This window comes from Bos javanicus, chromosome 1, assembly GCF_032452875.1.
Source record: "Bos javanicus breed banteng chromosome 1, ARS-OSU_banteng_1.0, whole genome shotgun sequence".
Taxonomy (NCBI): Eukaryota; Metazoa; Chordata; class Mammalia; order Artiodactyla; family Bovidae; genus Bos; species Bos javanicus.
Genome location: NC_083868.1, coordinates 45,385,870 through 45,406,101, shown reverse-complemented (window position 1 = coordinate 45,406,101; position 20,232 = coordinate 45,385,870). Strand labels below are relative to the sequence as shown.

Sequence of the window (20,232 nt, the reverse complement as noted above, 5' to 3'; positions counted from 1 at the left end):
TTATGTAAAGTTGAAAAATAAAATAAAATTTAAAAAAAAAATAAAAAAACACAATACGAGATGGACCTGAGACACAAAAGCTAAAACTACAAAGCTTCCCTGGGAAAACAGAAGATGAATATCTCCACAACTTTAGGACAAAGATTTTTATTTAAAGAAGATGTAAAAAGCACTAAACATAAAATAAAAAAATATTGATAAACTGTACTTAAAATACTGCTCATCAAAACACACCATTAAGATAATAAAAATAGAAGCTACAGACTGGGAGAAAATATTTGCAGTACTTCTCTGTCAAAGAAAGTGTTGCTATAACTATAAATTAGGACTGTAAATTGTAGACAGTACACATTATTAGTAACACAAACAACCCACTTTTTTAAATGGGTAAAAGGCTTGAATACATACTTCATAAAAGAAGATATACAGAAGGGCATTAATCACATGAAAGTGATCAGCATATTAGTCATCAGAGAAATGCAAAGTAAAACCACAGTGAAATATCATCTCACACCCAACTAGAATGGCTAAAATTACAAAAGGATGATGCCAAATGTTAAGGATGTGAAACAACTGGAACTCTAGCAAACTGCTGCTAAGAATTTCAGATGGTACCACCATTTTGGAAAGCTGTTTGGTACTAACATGAAGCTAAATAAAGATACACATACATATGATGAGAAATTCCATGCCTACATAAATATGCAAAATAAAGGAAATATATGTCCACAAAGAGACTAGAATGTTTCTAACACCTGCAGTAAATGCAGTCAATCATATGCCACCTTTAGGACTGAAGCACTCACTCCTCCAGCTTTGAGTAAGTTAAGTAACTAAGCGTTAGTCACTCAGTCGTGCCCTACTCATTGCGACCCCATGGACTACAGCCCACCAGGCTCCTTTGTCCATGAGATTTTCCAGGCAAGGATACTGGAGTGGGTTGTCATTTCCTTATGTTCCCAACCAAGGGATTGAACCCGGATCTCCTGCACTGCAGGCAGATTCTTTACTGACTGAGCTACCCCCAGCTTTGAGGGATGTTGACAACTAAGAAAACAGCTGAATCCTTTTCTAGGAATTGCCCTCAACTGAAGAGAATCAGCTCATACAAGAGCCTTATGACACATGCCATGACTAGTCAATGCTAGGGAATAAAGTCTCATTCCCCAGCCTCAATGCCTCAAAGAAAGTATTTTCCAAAGACAGCTGTACTACATGTTCCATCTCATTCACTCTTCTTGTAATGATGACACTTCTCCATCGAGAAGCAGGTTTATGGTCTCGCCTTGGATCCAGAGGAATTTTGTATCTGTCTTGACTAATACAGTGTGAGAAATGTGCTGTGTGACTTCCAGATGGGATCATAAAAGGTGGTTTGGCCTCCACCTAGCTCCTTCTCACTCAGAGGGAGATGCTTTAGAAGCCTTGAGCCTATAGGATACATGTAAGAAGCCTGGCTACTCTGAAGCCTCCATGCTGGAGATATCAAGTGGGGAACTACACAGACACAGGAAAGCTGGAGGAGCTTCAGCTGTTTCTGAGTCTTCCCAGCCCAGGCACTGCACATGGGTGGAGAAGCATTTAGGTGACCCCAGCTCCAGCCACCATCTGAGGGCAACTTTATGAGACATCCTAATCCAGAACTACATAGGCAGGCTGCTTCCAAATTCTGAATTCTGACAGATAATAAATAATTGTGGCTTTAAGCCACTAGGTTTTGGGGTGATTTCTTCTGCAGCAAGATAGCTAATACACAGAGGGCAACTCTGAAGGGCCAGCCCAGCTCCCACTGTGTTGCAGTTCAGTTTCTTCTTTCACCCAATCCTGCCTGTCATTCCCCATGAGTACTGATCCCTACACCACCTGTTGAAATTTTTAATATAGTAAAACTAAAACCTTCAACTCAGAATTTGTTTCCCAGGGAATCCAATCTCAGAAGTTTTCAGGTTTTTAAAATTTTTTTTATTTTTTGGCCACACTGTGGCTTGTAGGATTTTAGTTGCCTGACCAAGGATCACCCCAGGCCCCATGTAATCCTAACCACCAGACTGCCAGGGAAATCACTCGGAAGTTTTATTTATTGTAGTCAAAAGGGAAAAAAAAAAGGAAACCACCATCAACAGCAGACTGAATAAATGAATTATAGTATATCCATATAATAGACTATTCATTGTTTAGTAATAAAAAGATATATAACATTAATGAATCTTAAAAACATGTTAACAAGAGTATTCAGACATAAAAGAGTAAATCTTATATGGTTCTTTTTTGAAGTTCAAGGATAACAATTAATCTACAGTGATACAATCAGAACAGTGTTTGCCTAAAGGGTGGGAAGTAGTGGTGGGAAGACTGACTGGCAAGGAACACCTACAGCTACTATAAATAGAAAACACAGCCTAACATAAAACCTCACATTAAAGGCACCTCAATCTCTTTTACCTAATACATCATGTCAGATTCTCAACTAAAAATTACAGGGCATGCTGATAGGCAAAAAATGACTGAAGGGACAAGCCAACCATCAGAACCAGATTTATAGACAGCAGAGATTCTGGAATTATCAGACCAGGAATTAAAGATAATTATTATTAATATACTAAGAGCTTTAATGAAAAAATGGGCAATCTTTAAGAACAAGGAGGTAATATAATCAGATAAATGGAAATTCTAAGCAAGAATCAAAAAGAAATGCTGTAATCAAAAAACACTGACAGAAATGAAGAATTCCTTTGCTGGGTTCATCAGTAGACTGATAAGAATCAGTGCGCTTGAAGAATTCAGTAGAAGCTTCCCAAACTAAAAAGAGGAAAAAAAAAAAAACTGTGAAAAATAGAATATCTAAGAACTATGGGACAAAAGGTATAACATATATATAACGGGAATAGGAGAAGGAGTGGTGGTGGTTTAGTCGCTAAGTCATCTCTGACTTTGCAACCCCATGGACTGGCCTGCCAGGCTGGTCTGTTCACGGGATTCTCCAGGCAAGAATGCTGGAGTGGGTTGCCATTTCCTTCTCCAGGGAAATCTTCCCAACCCAAGAATTGAACCCAGGTCTCCTGCATTGCAAACAGATTCTTTACCGAGTGAGCTATACGGGAAGTCCAACAGAAGTAGAGGAAAGAGCAAAAAGAACTGAAAAGACATTTTAAGTTTTGATGGCTGAGACTATTCCAAAATAAATGACAGACACCAAATCACAGAATCAGCAGTCTCAGAGTCAGAGAACACACTAACTCGGATAAAAGTCAAACATAAAACAAAACCCTATACTTAGGCACCTCCTATTCAAACAGCAAAAAATCAAAGACAAAAAGATCATTTCAGAAGAAGTCAAAAGGGAGAAAAATACCTATAAAGCAACAAGTATAAAAGCTATACTGGAACTCTCCTCAGAAATCATGCAAGCAAAAAACGAGTAGAGTTAAATATTTAGTGCTGAATGAAAACAACAAAATATTCTGCATCCAAATAATTATCCTTTAAAAGTAAAGAAGAAAGACATTCTCAGACAGAAAAATTTAGGGAGTTCATCACCAGAAGACTTACCTTGCAAGAAATGTTAAAGGAAATTTATTCAGAAAGAAGGAAATGATACAGGTCAGAAACTCAGATCTACATAAGAAGAGAATTAGAGAAGGAATAAATGAAGGTAAAATAAGTCTTTCAGTTTTTTTTTATTCTTAATCGATCTGATAACAGTTTGTTCAAAATAATAATAATAATGATACATGAGATGATTAAAGCTTATGGACAAATGAAATGAATGACAAGAAATGTTATAAAGAAAGAGAATGAGGAATTGGGAAGATCTGCTATAAGGTGGTGGCATTACTCATGGGACTATATATTATTACTAGAAAGTGAATTTAGATTAATCATAAATATATATTGCAAACTTTAGGATGCTCCTAGGCATTCACCCAAATAAGTGTAAACTTGTCCCCACACAAAAAGCAGCACCTGAATGTTTATAACAATGGTATATATAATCACCTAAAACTGGAAGCAAATTAGATGACCTTCATGAATAGATTAAAAAAAAATAACACCTGTAGAATATCCATACAATGGCATATTATTTAGCCAGAAAAAGAAATGATCTATGAAGCCCACAAAAGATATGGAGGAATATTAAACATGTTTAGCTAAGTGAAAGGAGCCAGTCTACATACAGTATGATTTCAAATATATCATTCTGGAAAAGCCAAAACTACAGAGACAGTAAAGAAATCAGGGGTTGGGGAAGGGAGGGTAGGATGAATAGGTGAAATGAACTGGATTTTCAGGGCAGTAAACTATTCTGTATGATCCTGTAACAGTGACTATCTGTCATTATGTATTTGTCAAAATCCACACAACACTATAACAGAAGAGTGAACCATAATGTAACCTATATATTAATAATCATGTGTCAACATTGGCTTGTCTATTGAAACAAAAGCAACACATCAGTGTAAGATATTAATAAGGGAAACTATAGAGGGGGTGGGGTGATGAGAGAGAGAGACAGTAAATGGGAATTCTCTGTACTTTCTGCTTAATTTTTCCGTAAACCTAAAACTGCTCTAAAAACCACTATAATATTATAAAGTAATTAGCCTCCAATTAAAATAAATAAATTAAAAATAAAAAATAATAAAAATAAAAATAATTAGTTTTTTTTTTAAAGAGATATGGATTCTGATCTCAAACAGCTTACAATCTAGCAAGAGAAATTTAACTGAAACTGTTATGTGAAAAACTTCTGTGTAACCAAGGAAATGTGAAAATCTTTTTAAATTATAAAATATTTAAAATATGCAAGGTATAGGAAATAACAAGACATCTCTAGCTACCATATCCTGGTTTAAAAGAGTAACTTTCTCTCAGATTTGCTTCAGACATTAGGGCTTCCCTGATAGCTTAGTCGGTAAAGAATCCGCCTGCAATGTAGGAGACCCTGGTTTGATTCCTGGGTCGGGAAGATCCCCTAGAGGAGGGATAGACTTCCCACTCCAGTATTCTTGGACTTCCCTGTGCTTCAGCTGGTAAAGAATCCGCCTGCAATGTGGGAGGCCTGGGTTTGATCCTTGGTTGGGAAGATCCCCTGGAAAAGGGAAAGGTTATCCACTCCACTATTCTGGCCCGGAGAATTCCATGGATTGTGTATGAGCAATGAAACTTTATAGAAAGAGCTGAAACCCTTTGAGTTCCTTTATATTAATATTTCTTCACCCTCACCTACATATAACACTATTCTGAAATTATCTTCCCTGTCACAGTTTATATTATAAATATATCTAAGATAGTCAGTATGTAGCATTCACATGTAATTTCTTAATTTAAAAAAAACCTAATAACTTTTAATGGTTACAGTTCTATTCTTGTTTTGTCTCTTCATTTTGGAGTAAATTTTGGTCATTTACATTTCTTTAAGAAAACTGCCACTTGACCAAAGTATCCTACCAAAGTAGGATAAGGTTTTCCATGGTATTTGCTTATGAGTTTCCTCACTAGTTTCTGTGTTTTTTTTTGAAATCACTGTCTTATTTTAATATATATTTTATTAGGTAATATTTCAGAGTTGAAATATAAAAATAACACTTATCCCCATCCACAAATATACACAAGTAATTTCTACTTATTTTTTCCAATCTTTCTTTTCACAAGGATAAGCAAATATGAATCTATAGTCTTATTTTTTCCCCCGTTTTCTGTAGCTTGCTCTTACACTTAATGAATGTCAAAATCTTTTCATGTGGTTCAGAGAACTTCCACATCTTCCTTTACAGTTGCATTATATTCCATTATCTGATTGTGTCCTAACTTACTTAACCCCTTATCGATGGCACTTTCGTTGTTTTCAGTTGTTGCTTCAAAATTGCATTCTACACATTTTACTTCGCCCGTTGTACAAATCCATTTGTAGAATCAATTTCCAGACATGAAATTACTGAGCCAAAGAGTACACATTCGCATCTTGAAAGTAATTATCATCTCGCCGCAGGAGTGGTACTAATTTGTATTTTCGCCAGCAACACAACCCTATGTGAGGTCTGGGACAAAGTACAATGAAGACCTACCTACCATTTATACAAAAGGAAAAGGAAACCTCTAATGCCATGATAAAATACCTTCATAAGGACCTGAAAATCCAGGTCTGAATTCAGAAACCGTGGGTTCCTCGGAGCCCTACCTCAGGAGGGCAGTGGCTGGCAGCTGCCCCTTCTTGCCTTCTGTCCGTCCTGCCCCACATTCAGGCAGCCTTGCGCTCACACAGGCGGACACTCCAGGCCACACCGGCAAGCTCTTCTCACACCACACTGTGAACAGCCTCCCCTCACAGTCAGGGGAGCCGGAGCAGCATGGTTGGCCCCAGAGTGGATGACGAGAAAGGGAGGCACAGTCCCAGACGCGGGGCAGGGCTTCTGAGGGCCCGGAAGCTGACGAGGCGTGCAAGGGTTAGAACTAGTCTTAAGGAATCTCGCCGGAAATATATATATATATATATATTTTTTTTTTTTTAAATTTATCTTTCCGGAAAACTAGCTTCTGGTTTTGTTGATCTCAGCTCTTGTTTCTTTGATTTCCATTCTATTAATTTGTTCTTATTTTCATTACTGTGTAACATAGTTTAGAATTTACTCTTTTTTTAACTTCTAAAGTTAGAAAGCTTATTATTTCACTGTCTTGATTTTTAATATATACCTAAAGCTATGTCATTCTAACTGTATTTTTATTTTATTGGAATATAATTGCTTTACAATGTTGTTTCTCCTGTAGAACAATGTGAATCAGCTGTATATAGACATACATTCCCCTCCATGTTGAGGCTCCCTCCCACCCCTCCCCATCCTATCCCTCTAGGTCACACAGAGCACCAAGCCCAGCTCTGAGCTCCATGTGTTATGCAGCAGCTTCCCACTAGCTATTTTACACGTGGTAGTATATATGTCAATGCTACTCTCTCAATTTGTCCCACCCTCTCCTACATCTTCTGTGTCCTCATCAGTTCAATTCAGCTTAGTTCAGTCACTCAGTTGTGTCCAACTCTTTGTGACCCCGTGGACTACAGCACACCAGGCCTCTCTGTCCATCACCAACTCCCAGAGTTTACTCAAACTCATGTCCATTGAGTTGGTGATGCCATCCAACCACCTCATCCTCTGTCATCCCCTTCTCCTCCTGCCTTCAATCTTTCCCAGCATCAGAGTCTTTTCCAATGACTTAGCTTTTTGCATCAGGTGGCCAAAATATTGGAGTTTCAACTTCAACATCAGTCCTTCCAATGAACACCCAGGACTGATTTCCTTTAGGATGGACTGGTTGGATCTCCTTGCAGTCCAAGGGACTCTCAAGCGTCTTCTCCAACACCACAGTTCAAAAGCATCAATTCTTCTGTGCTCAGCTTCCTTTATAGTCCAACTCTCACATCCATACATAACCACTGGAAAAACCATAGCCTTGACTAGATGGATCGTTGTTGACAAAGTAGTGTCTCTGCTTTTTAATATGCTGTCTAGGTTGGTCATAACTTTCCTTCCAAGGAGTAAGTGTTTTTTAATTTGTGTTCTATTGTCTGCCTCTCTATTCTCACCCTGTTGACAGGTTCATCTATACCATCTTTCTAGATTGCTCACATGTTAATTAATATTTAATGTTTGATTCCAACTATATTTTTAGCTGTGCACACAGTTGTTATAGAGAGTGCCTCCACTGAAGTTCTGAGTATTTTGTAATTTTCATTTGATTTCTTCTTTGCATCATTTAAAACAGTTTTTTCAACATTTATTTGAATTTTCTTGGTCAGTTTATATGTTACCTTCTAATTGTATTGCATTGTAGTCACAAAACATAATCTATGAAATTGATTCTTTGGTACTCAGTAAGACTTTCTTCTGAAAATAATAAATTAACCTTTTTTTCCTGGCAATTCAAATATGTAAAATCTACTGTCCAGTTTGTTAGATATAGTTTTCAAATTTATGAACCTTTATTCATTTTCTCTACTTGATCTGTCAGTTTCTAACAGGAAAGCATTACTTTCAACCAACCAAATTGTAAATTTATCTGAATAAGCTTGCCTGTTTTGTTTTATATATTATGAATCTGTGTTTTTGATATAGGCACAGGGTTGGGCTTCCCAGGTGGCTTAGCAGTAAAGAATCCACCTGCAATGCAGGAGACATAGGTTGGACCCTGGTCCAGGAAAGTCCCATATACTACCGGGCAACTAAGCCCATATGCCACAATTATTGAGATTGTGCTCTAGAGCCCAAGACCCGTAACTACTGAGTCCAAGTGCTGCGTCTACTGAAACCTGCATGCCCTAGAGCCCGCGCTGCACAAGAAGAGAAGCCACTGCACTGAGAAACCCAGGCACTGCAACTAGAGAAAAGCCCAGCCAGCAGTGAAGACCCTACACAGCCAAAAATAAAATAAGGAAAATTATTAAATAAAAAAGAATACTACTTAATAGTGGTATTTTTCTTTTCTCATTTTCTTTTATAACTCCAGTGAGATAATAACATTTCCTTACATTCTTTTAAATTGTGATAAGTAATACTTCCAGAAATTCTAGCCCTATTTTTATACCTTAATGCACATTATGGAAAATTAAATACTGGACATATGTGACACATTTCATGCTGCTTTGAAAAGTAGAAAAAAATACTTAAAATTCCAAATGGAAAATATGAATTCAATTTCTTCTCCTAAACTAGACAAAATTAGAACCTATTTTGAAATGTCTAGTTTGATTAAGTGGGGAAATAAAAATATCTTTTATTTATTAGTCAAAGAAATTCCATCAGGAAACTCTAGTGTCTAGCTCAGAGTCTTTAGGGATTTAAAAATCCAGGGATCTGTCGTTTGTCCCAGACCAGGAATTTGAAATATTTGGGTGAAGATAAAGTTTATTATTAAATGAGAGGACAATGTTTATGAAAGCTTACTCCACAGTGGGGAAAAAAAACTAAAAAACTTAAATAATACACAAAAAGTATAGCCTTTAAGGTGAAATTTGTTCAACATTAACTACCTGGTTACATATTCCAATAAACTAGTTAAATGATTGAATAAAAATTTCTCCTATGGTCTGCTGCTGCTGCTAAGTCACTTCAGTCATGTCCGACTCTGTGCGACCCCATAGACAGCAGCCCACCAGGCTCCCCCGGCCCTGGGATTCTCCAGGCAAGAACTCTGGAGTGGGTTGCCATTTCCTTCTCCAATGCATGAAAGTGAAAAGTGAAAGTGAAGCCGCTCAGTCGTGTCTGACCCTCAGCGACCCCATGGACTGCAGCCTTCCAGGCTCCTCCATCCATGGGATTTTCCAGGCAAGAGTACTGGAGTAGGGTGCCATTGCCTTCTCTGCCCCTATGGTCTAGTGAAGTATAAATATTGAAAAACAAGAGCAGAGAGATATGGCAGTTCTTAGAACTGTTTCTGTTTCTATTTGAGCTAGTCAGCTGAAATTTATGATTAAACTTACTGCAGCTCCAGCTTGATAAGCTGAGTTTCAATCCAAAGGTCCAAACTAGATCAAGGGCATCTATTCAAGGTACATATCTGGGAGTGGAGAAAACTGCACTAAATTATCTAAAAATACATACATGAAAAATTTGAGTACCTACAGTGTACTAGATATCATCTTTAAATTGTAAATGTATTAACTAATCCTCATAACAGCCCTATAAGATGGGGTTTATATGTTTATTATATTTATAATACAATTAATAGAATGGAGGTACAGAAATGTTGAAACTGGCTCCAGTTTACTTAGTAAAAACCAGGTAGTCTGGCTGCACAACTTTTTTCCCCTACTCGTGTAATTTTTCGACAACTATTATGTACACACTCTTAGTCACCATGTTATACAACAGATGTTCTTCAATAATATGTGTAATCAAAAACCCATGGGTGAGGTTAAATTCAGAATTCAAAAATCAAGGAAAAATTCACTAAACCAAAGTTCTGGTCTCTTAATTTAAAAAAGTGACTTGTAAAATGGGATCAGCTTCCCTGATAGCTCAGTTGGTAAAGAATCCGCCTGCAATGCAGGAGACCCTGGTTCAATTCCTGGGTCAGGAAGATCCCCTGGAGACAGGAAAGGCTACCCACTCCAGTATTCTGCCCTAGAGAATTCCATAGACAGTCCATGGGATTGCAAAGAGTCAGACACGACTGAGCCACTTTCGCTTTCAATCCTGATGTTAAAACAATGCGTGCCCATCAGCCAATTACATAAGACAATTTCTTCCTCAAAAAAGCCCTTCCCTTTCATAGGAATTATTTTCTTGATTTAAAAAGCGATTATATGAGGAAGCAAGAAGGGAGATTGGAAAATGAGCAGAACAGAAGTGTACAACAGCAAGATTAAAACTAAATGAAAGTATAGCTGCCTAAAACCCAATTTCCTCCGTACTGGACTTTTTTTTTAAACCCCCATATGGAGTCTGTCCTCTACAAACAGTCACCTGAGTTTGATTTATTATCAAGTTTGTCTCTTGAGCAAATATGTACTTGAGTGAAATGAAAGCCAAGGCTTTCCAGGTGGCTCAGTGGTAAAGAATCCACCTGCCAAGCAGGAGACTTGGGTTTGATCCCGGGGCTCGGAAAATCCTTTGGAGAAGGAGATGGCTACCTACTCCAGTATTCTTCCCTAGGAAATTCCATGGACAGAGGAGCCTGGTGGGTTACAGTCTATGTGGTTGCAAAAGAGTTGGACAAGACTTAGCAACTAAATAACAACAGCAAAATGAAAGCCAAGTATCTTTAACATGGATATTAAAAAAAAAAAAAAAAACTCCCTCAAAGATACTTGTTAGAATTAAATGAGAGAAGGTATGTGAAATTTTCAGCATACTACAGTAAAAAAAATTAACTGTAAGTTTTATAATAGTGAAATACATACATTAAAGTTCATTCTATAACCAAGCAACAGCAACTCCTAATTGAAATTTACTTACAGCAGAATTTAAATTTTTTTCTACTTTTTCACACAGAGGCCATTACTTCTTCATGAAAAATAAAAATGAGAGAGACATAATTGCCTAAACATTATATTAAACATAAACCATGGAAATATATTCTGTTTATATTGAAAATAAATTTTGAATGTGATAAAATTAATTTACCCCAAATTGTATGTATATGTTTATTTTTTCTAGGGAAGGCATTCATAGTTTTCATCAGTTTCTCAGAGATATCCAAGACGCTCCCCTTAAAAAAATAAGTTTAATAACAATTCACCTTGGGATTTCCCTGGCGGTCCAGTGGTTAAGAATCCACCTTCCAATGCAGGATACATTGGTTCAATCCCTGGCCAGGGAAGTAAGATCCCACGTGCTGCAGGGTAACTAAGCTCGCACATCACAATGACGATCCAATGTAGCCAAAAATTTAAAATAACAAAAACAACAATTCATCTCTATACCCAGTAAAGGGACAAGAGTGAGAGCATTCGATACTTCCATGAGATGGAATGGGACAGGATAGAAAGCGGTGGCAGAGAAGTGGAGAAAGGAAAGGAGTGAAGTGGAGGAACCAGAACTTCCTAACTAAGGCCATGTCCAACCATTGTGTACAAGGCAAAACAGTAACAGCAAACAGTACCAGTATTTCAATCTTTGTCTTTAGATGAGAACCCCCTTCTTTTCCACTGCTGCTGCTGCTGCTAAGTCGCTTCAGTCGTGTCCGACTCTGTGTGACCCCATGGACTGCAGCCTACCAGGCTTCTCTGTCCATGGGATTCTCCAGGCAAAAACACTGGAGTGGGTTGCCATTTCCTTCTTTTCCACTAGGTTTACCCAAAACTGAGGGATGTCCCTTACATAAAAAGCCTTCTTAAAAAAAAATCTGCTAGAGCAAGGAAATGTTTGTCTTTTCTGAAGAGCTGGTATGCTTTTATTGTTAAACATGAGTTCTCTGTTATTATGTTACTTGGATCTATGTTACTTATTATTATGCATTTTTGGCATAGTCCTCAGGAAACACAGGGATATGTTTTGTATTTGTTTTTAGCAACTCATTTGATTTTTATTTACTTTCTATCCTCAGTCTTGTCCTGTTCTTGTAGTGTTTTTGTACTTTGGTCCTTGTTTTATGGCAGATGGTGATTGCAGCCATGAAATTAAAAGACGCTTACTCCTTGGAAGGAAAGTTATGACCAACCTAGAAAGCATATTCAAAAGCAGAGACATTACTTTGCCAACAAAGGTCCGTCTAGTCAAGGCTATAGTTTTTCCAGTAGTCATGTATGGATGTGAGAGTTGGACTGTGAAGAAAGTTGAGTGCCGAAGAATTGATGCTTTTGAACCGTGGTGTTGGAAAAGACTCTTAAGAGTCCCTTGGACTGCAAGGAGATCCAACCAGTCCATTCTAAAGGAGATCAGCCCTGGGTGTTCATTGGAAGGACTGATGCTGAGGCTGAAACTCCAATACTTTGTCTACTTCATGGGAAGAGCTGACTCATTGGAAAAGACCCTGATGCTGGGAGGGATTAGGGGCAGGAGGAGAAGGGGACGACAGAGGATGAGATGGTTGGATGGCATCACCAACTCGATGGACATGAGTTTGAGTGAACTCCAAGAGTCGGTGATGGACAGGGAGGCCTAGCGTGCTGCGATTTATGGGGTTGCAAGGAGTCGGACACAACTGAGCGACTGAACTGAACTGAACTGAACTGATTGTAGCTGTGGTCTTTGTAAGTTACCACAAATTTCCCTTTAAAAGTAGATATCTTATAAAGGAAGAAAAGAAGGGAAGGAGGAAGGAAGGGAGGTGGGAGGGAAGGAAGGGAGGCAGTTCTTAAAAGTATATCCTTTAGATAAGGTCTTATAAATTTAGTAGCCTTAATAGGATAAAACCTGCAGTTCATATATTTTTTTAAAACCTCAAATTATTTTACAAACCTTAAATAAAGAAAAACAAATTTTCATCAAGTTTGAATTTTACTGTTTTTGTTCTGATAAATTTTATCTCGCTTGTTCTTTAAACCCTACCAATACTGTGTTCTCTAAATATGGTCTTTGGGGGAGAAACACCAGATCTATCAGCTATCACTCCATAAGCAGCCAACATTCATGACTCCTTTTGCTCTCAACAGTGGATCTTTGCAGGTATGCCCTGTGTTCCTGCTGGGTCTCTCAGCCTTCTCCCTGAAATCTTCTGTCTTCACCCACCATTTCATTAGAAACTCTCTCTCTCTATCTCTTTTTAAATAAAAGGGAATGCTCAGAACATCCAGCTTTGAATCCCTTTATGGAAAGGGACTAGCATTAGGATTATGGAAAATCTTTGTTATGAGGTTCTAGGGCTTTCCTTTAACATCATTCTTTGCTTAACACTGCTGCCCTTTACCTCCCTTTCTCAGGGTCAGCTCTACCATGTAACAGGTGACTAACAAATATCTATTGACTAAACAGGAAAATTGTTTTCTAAATGACATTAATTTTTAAGTAGCTTTCAATACCTGAAAAGTAGGAACTTTGTGTGAAAAACATGGTCATTTTATTTACAGTCCTAGTGAGAACATTCCTAAACTTTCTTCTTGAAATGAACTTTCATTCTGCATATGTTTAATTATTTGTGTATGTGTGTGTCCAAAACTATTTTTCTTCCTTAAAAGAAAATGAAAGTGAAAACTCACTCAGTCATGTCTGACTCTTTGCAACCCCATGGACTGTAGCCACTAGGCTCTTCTGTCCAGTGAATTCTCTAGGCAATTCTACTGGAGTGGGTAGCTGTTCCCTTCTCCAGGGGATCTTCCCAGGGATTGAACCCAGGTCAGCCACATTGCAGGCAGATTCTTTACCAGCTGAGCTAGCAGGGAAGTTTGTTAAGCTTGGATTTAGCTTAACAAACCTAAACATGTGCTACTAATGATCTTAATTATTACTCTGCAATTCATTTAATCAGGTGTTAAAGGAGCAGGAAGAGGCCAATTCAACTGGTTGCTCATCACCTTGCGCACTTACACACACACACACACATGCACTCACACACTCATGTATATACAACCATATGCTAGCCATAAATTGACCCTTGTCTTTTATATTTCATAAATGATTCTCAGCCTCAGCCTGGACATGGCACTTTCTAGTACTGGTATATCAGGTGGCAGCACAGAGGCTCAACACCTTCTCTTACTCTGAGTTAAAAACAGCAGGACAACATTACCTCTCTGGATCCTGATCACAAGCCTCCAGATGCCCAGTCCCAAAACAACGGCAGTCAGCAGCCCACACACGATGGCCACCAGCACCCTGAGGTTACATGCGTGGCTGGAAGCCATGGGGAATCCAAACCACAAACCAACGTCTGGGTGAAAGACAACTGGCTTCTTTTCTTCTTCAGCCAAGAACTTTAATCAAAAACTCTTCTAGAAAAACCACAATTGCTTCTCTCAGGGTTCTGTCAGTCAGATATCTTCATTAGGATTTCTGATGTTAATCAGGCAGGAAGCAGTTCGAATCACCTAATAAAAGGAACACAGTCTGCTTGCTATTTCCTCATCCTTCACTGAATGGGATCATGCAAAAAATGATTGGTGTTATGAGGAAGAAAGATAGCTCAGGGCAATAAAGGAGAAAGGGAGGGGATAGCTTAACACAGTCAAAGTGCAAATGTCCTGACAAGCAAAAAGTAGGGAAGAAAAAAAAAAGGAAAAAACAAAAACAGAAAAGTCAGGAAGTCAGTGAACCTGGAGGGTCACCTATAGTTTAGCTTCCTTTTTTTTGTTAGGAGCCTCTAGCAGAGGTAGAGGAGAAGGCGGTGGCACCCCACTCCAATACTCTTGCCTGGAAAATCCCATGGACGGAGGGGCCTTGTGGGCTGCAGTCCATGGGGTCGCTAGGAGTCAGACACGACTGAGCAAATTCACTTTCACTTTTCACTTTCATGCACTGGAGAAGGAAATGGCAGCCCACTCCAGTGTTCTTGCCTGGAGAATTCCAGGGACGGGGGAGCCTGGTGGGCTGCCATCTATGGGGTCGCACAGAGTCGGACACGACTGAAGCGACTTAGCAGCAGCAGCAGCAGAGGTAGAATCACAAACTGGACTCAAGACTGCCAGGAGAAATACCAACAACCTCAGATAGGCAGATGATACCACTCTAATAGCAGAAAGTGAAGAGAAACTAAAGAGCCTATTGATGAAGGTGAAAGAGGAGAGTGAAAAAGCTAGCTTGAAGCTCAACATTCAAAAAATTAAGATCATGGCATCTGGTCCCATCACTTTATGGCAAATCAGTTCAGTTCAGTCGCTCAGTCGTGTCCGACTCTTTGCAACCCCATGGATTGCAGCACACCAGGCTTCCCTATCACCAACACCCAGAGCTTACTCAAACTCATGTCCATTGAGTCAGTGATGCCATCCAACCATCTCATCCTCTGTCAGCCCCTTTTCTTCCCACCTCCAATCTTTCCGAGCATCAGGGTCTTTTCCAATGAGTCAGCTCTTCGCATCAGATGGCCAAAGTATTGGAGTCTTAGCTTCAACATCATTCCTTCCAATGAATATTCAGGACTGATTTCCTTTAGGATGGACTGGTTGGATCTCCTTGCAGTACAAGGGTCTCTCAAAAGTCTTCTCTGACACCACAGTTCAAAAGCATCAATTCTTCGGCACTCAGCTTTCTTTATAGTCCAACATACATGACTAATGAAAAAACCATAGCCTTGACTAGATGAATTTTTGTTGGCAAAGTAACGTCTCTGCTTTTTAATATGCTGTTATGTTGGTCATAACTTTTCTTGCAAGGAGTAAGCATCTTTTAATTTCATGGCTGCAGTCACCATCTGCAGTGATTTCAGAGCCCAGAAATAAAATCTGTCACTGTTTCCATTGTTTCCCCATCTATTTCCCATGAAGTGATGGGACCAGATGCCATGATCTTAGTTTACTGAACGTTGAGTTTTAAGCCAACTTTTTCACTCTCCTCTTTCACTTTCATCAAGAGGCTCTTTAGTTCTTCGCTTTCTGCCGTAAGTGTGGTGTCATCTGCATATCTGAGGTTATTGATGTTTCTCCCAGCAATCTTGATTCCAGCTTGTGCTTCATCCAGTCCAGCATTTTTCATGATGCACTCTGCATTTAAGTTAAATAAAAGCAGGGTGACAAAATACAGCCTTGATGTACTTTCCCGATTTGGAACCAGTCTGTTGCTCCATGTCCAGGTCTGACTTGCTTCTCGACCTGCATAAAGATTTCTCAGGAGGAAGGTGATGGCAAATAGAAGGGGGAAAAGTGGAAACAGTAACAGATTTTATTTTCTTGGGCTCCAAAATCACTGCAGATGGTGACTGCAGCCATGAAATTAAAAGATGCTTGCTCCTTGGAAGGAAAGCTATAACAAACCTAGAAAGTGCATTAAAAAGCAGAGATACCATTTGCCAACAAAGGTCCATATAGTAAAAGCTACTGGTTTTTCCAGCAGTCATGTACAGATGTGAGAGTTTTTCCATAAGGAAGGCTGAGTGCCGGAGAATTGATGATTTTGAATTGTGGTGCTGGAGAAGACTTTTGAGAGTCCCTTGGACTGCAAGGAGATCAAATCAGTAAATCCTAAAGGAAATTAACCCTGAATATTCATTGGAAAGACTGTTGCTGAAGCTAAAACTCCAATACCTTGTCCACCTGATGTGAAGAACAGACTCATTGGAAAAGACCCTGATTTGGGGAAGGATTGAAGGCAAAGGAGAAGGGGGTGGCAGAGAATGAGATGGTTAGATAACATCATCAACTCAATGGACATCAATTTCAGCAAGCTCTGGAAGATAATGGAGGAGAGAGGAGCCTGATGTGCTGCAATCCATAGTGTCAAAAACAGTCAGACACGACTTAGAGACAGAACAATAACAAAAGCAAAGGCAGAGCCGCAGGTTCTCCAGGCTGCCTAGAGATCAAACAGTGATGCCCACACATGATTCCAGTACTTGTGCTTCTTTAAGGAGCCCACGCTTTTGACAGTGACAGTTGGTGAGTGGGCATTATTGGCCCAGTGTGAATTTTGAAAAGCATGGAAGCTCAGCCTTATAACCCATCTGCTATGGGCTGAATTGTATTCCTCTAAAAATTCATATACTGAAGTCCCGAACTCCAGTACCTTAGAACGTGACCATAATTGGAGATAGGGTCATTAGAGCAGTGATCAAGTCAAAGTGAGGTCATCAGAGTATCCCTAATCCAATCTGATTGGTGTCCTTATAGGAAGAGGAAATTTGGACACAAGTATGCTTTGAGGGCAGAGAAGGCAATGGCACCCCACTCCAGTACTCTTGCCTGGAAAATCCCATGGATGGAGGAGCCTGGTAGGCTGCAGTCCACGGGGACGTGAAGAGTCGGACACGACTGAGCAACTTCACTTTCACTTTTCACTTTTCATGCATTGGTGAAGGAAATGGCAACCCACTCCAGTGTTCTTGCCTGGAGAATCCCAGGGACGGGGAGCCTGGTGGGCTGCCGTCTATGGGGTCACACAGAGACAGACACGACTGAAGTGACTTAGCAATAGCAATAGCAATGCTTTGAGGGAAGAAGATATAAAGGGGGAAAATGGCCATCTACAAGCCAAAGAAAGAGGATGGGGACAGAACCTCCTTTCCCAGCCCTCAGAAGGAACCAATGCTGCTAATGCCTTTAATTTGATCTTTTAGTCTCCAGAACTACAAAGCAAATTATTTCTATTGTTTAAGCCACAGCAGCTCGAGCGAACGAATCTACCATCTGAGTCACGGTCAGCTGGTGTCTCTGCTGCTGTTACTCTGACCCTCTCCTGCCCACGGACCCATCTTCCCTACCCTTCTCCGTCCTCAACTGAAAGAATGAATGAATGCATATCCACCTCTTCAATTATAGTGGATTGCAATTAGAGTTCTGTTCCTGGTAGAGTAGGAGAGGGTTTACAGAAGAGGACACATTTAAGCTGACTTTTCAACCCGCAAACAACTATGTGTTTTCCCTATTCTCTACAACACTCACTTAATCAAACTAAAGCTTGGATGGGCAAACCTATGGCTGATTCATGTTGATGTTTGGTAGAAACCAACACGATGTTGTTGTTGTTCAGTGCCCAGTCATGTCCAACTCTGGGACCCCATGGACTGCAGCATGCCAGTCCTCCCTGTCCCTCACCATCTCCAGAAGTTTGCCCAAGTTCATGTCCATTGCATCGGTGATGCCATCCAGCCATCTCGTCCTCTGATACCCTCTTCTCCTTCTGCCCTCAATCTTTCCCAGAATCAGGGATTTTTCCAATGAGGTGGCTGTTTGGATCAGGTGACCAAAATACTGGCACTTCAGCTTCAGCATCAGTTCTTCCAATGAGTATTCAGGGTTGATTGCCCTTAATATTGACTGATTTGATCTCCCAGCTGTCCAGGTACTCTCAGGAGTCTTCTCCAGCACCACTGTTCAAAGGCATCAATTCTCTGGCTTTCTGCCTTCTTTACAGTCCAGCTCTCACAACCATACATGACCACAGTCTTGACTATATAAACATTTGTAAGCAGAGTAATGTTTCTACTTTTCAACACACTGTCTAGGTTTGTCATAGCTTTCCTGCCAAGAAGCAATCACCTTCTGATTTCATGACTGCAGTCACTACCTGCAATGACTTTACAGCCCAAGAAAAGGAAATCTGTCACTACTTCCACATTTCCCTCTTCTATTTGCCATGAACTAATGGGGCTGGATGCCATGATCTTAGTTTTTTTTAATATTTTGTTTAAAGCTGTCTCTTTCACTCTCCTCCTTCACCCTCATCAAGAGGTTCTTTGGCTCCTCTTTGCTTTCTGCCATTAGAGTGGTATCACCTGCATATCTGAGGTTATTGATGTTTCTCCTGCCTATCTTGATTCCAGCTTGTAACATCCAGCCCTGCATTTTTCATGATGTGCTCAGCAGATAGGCTAAATAAACAGGGTGACAGCAGACAGCTCTGTCGTTCTCCTTTCTCAATCCTGAACCAATCAGTTGTTCCACACAGGGTTCTAACTATTGCTTCTTATGTTTATTGTGTTCTAACCAACATCTATTTCTGCTTTATTCACTATGCCAAAGCCTTTGACTGTGTGGATCACAATAAACTGGAAAATTCTGAAAGAGATGGGAATACCAGACCACCTGACCTGCCTCTTGAGAAACCTATATGCAGGTCAGGAAGCAGCAGTTAGAACTGGACATGGAACAACAGACTGGTTCCAAATAGGAAAAGAAGGACGTCAAGGCTGTACATTGTCACCCTGCTTATTTAACTTGTATGCAGAGTACATCATGAAAATGCTAGGCTGGAAGAAGCACAAACTGGAATCAAGATTGCCGGGAGAAATATCAATAACCTCAGATATACAGATGACACCACCCTTATGGCAGAAAGTGAAGAGGAACTAAAAAGCCTTATTTAACTTGTATGCAGAGTACATCATGAGAAACGCTGGACTGGAAGAAACACAAGCTGGAATCAAGATTGCCGGGAGAAATATCAAAAACCTCAGATATGCTGATGATACCACCCTTATGGCAGAAAGTAAAGAGGAACTCAAAAGCCTCTTGATGAAAGTGAAAGTGGAGAGTGAAAAAGGGCTTAAAGCTCAACATTCAGAAAACGAAGATCATGACATCAGGTCCCATCACTTCATGGGAAATGGATGGGGAAACAGTGGAAACAGTGTCAGACTTTATTTTTCTGGGCTCCAAAATCACTGCAGATGGTGACTACAGCCATGAAATTAAGAGACGCTTACTCCTTGGAAGGAAAGTTATGACCAACCTAGATAGCATTTTCAAAAGCAGAGACATTACTTTGCCAACAAGGGTTCGTCTAGTCAAGGCTATGGTTTTTCCTGTGGTCATGTATGGATGTGATAGTTGGACTGTGAAGAAGGCTGAGTGCTGAAGAATTGATGCTTTTGAACTGTGGTGTTGGAGAAGACTCTTGAGAGTCCCTTGGACTACAAGGAGATCCAACCAGTCCATTCTGAAGGAGATCAGCCCTGGGATTTCTTTGGAAGGAATGATGCTAAAGCTGAATCTCCAGTACTTTGGCCACCTCATGCGAAGAGTTGACTCATTGGAAAAGACTCTGATGCTGGGAGGGATTGGGGGCAAGAGGAGAAGGGGATGACAGAGGATGAGATGGCTGGATGGCATCACTGACTCGATGGACGTGAGTCTGAGTGAACTCCGGGAGTTGGTGATGGACAGGGAGGCCTGGCGTGCTGCGATTCATGGGGTCACAAAAAGTCGGACAC

General features: G+C 39.9%; 1 protein-coding gene across 1 annotated transcript in view; it reads right to left on the bottom strand.

Annotated features, from left to right (window-relative positions):
* The window catches only part of ADGRG7 (adhesion G protein-coupled receptor G7), a 66,565-nt gene extending 52,044 nt beyond the window's left edge, over positions 1-14,521 (bottom strand). The window contains exon 1 of the mRNA XM_061382728.1: positions 14,161-14,521. Coding sequence (XP_061238712.1) covers positions 14,161-14,275 — 115 coding nt within the window. The 5' untranslated portion in view covers positions 14,276-14,521. The remainder of the gene's footprint in view (positions 1-14,160) is intronic.
* Between the last annotated feature and the right edge of the window lie 5,711 nt (positions 14,522-20,232).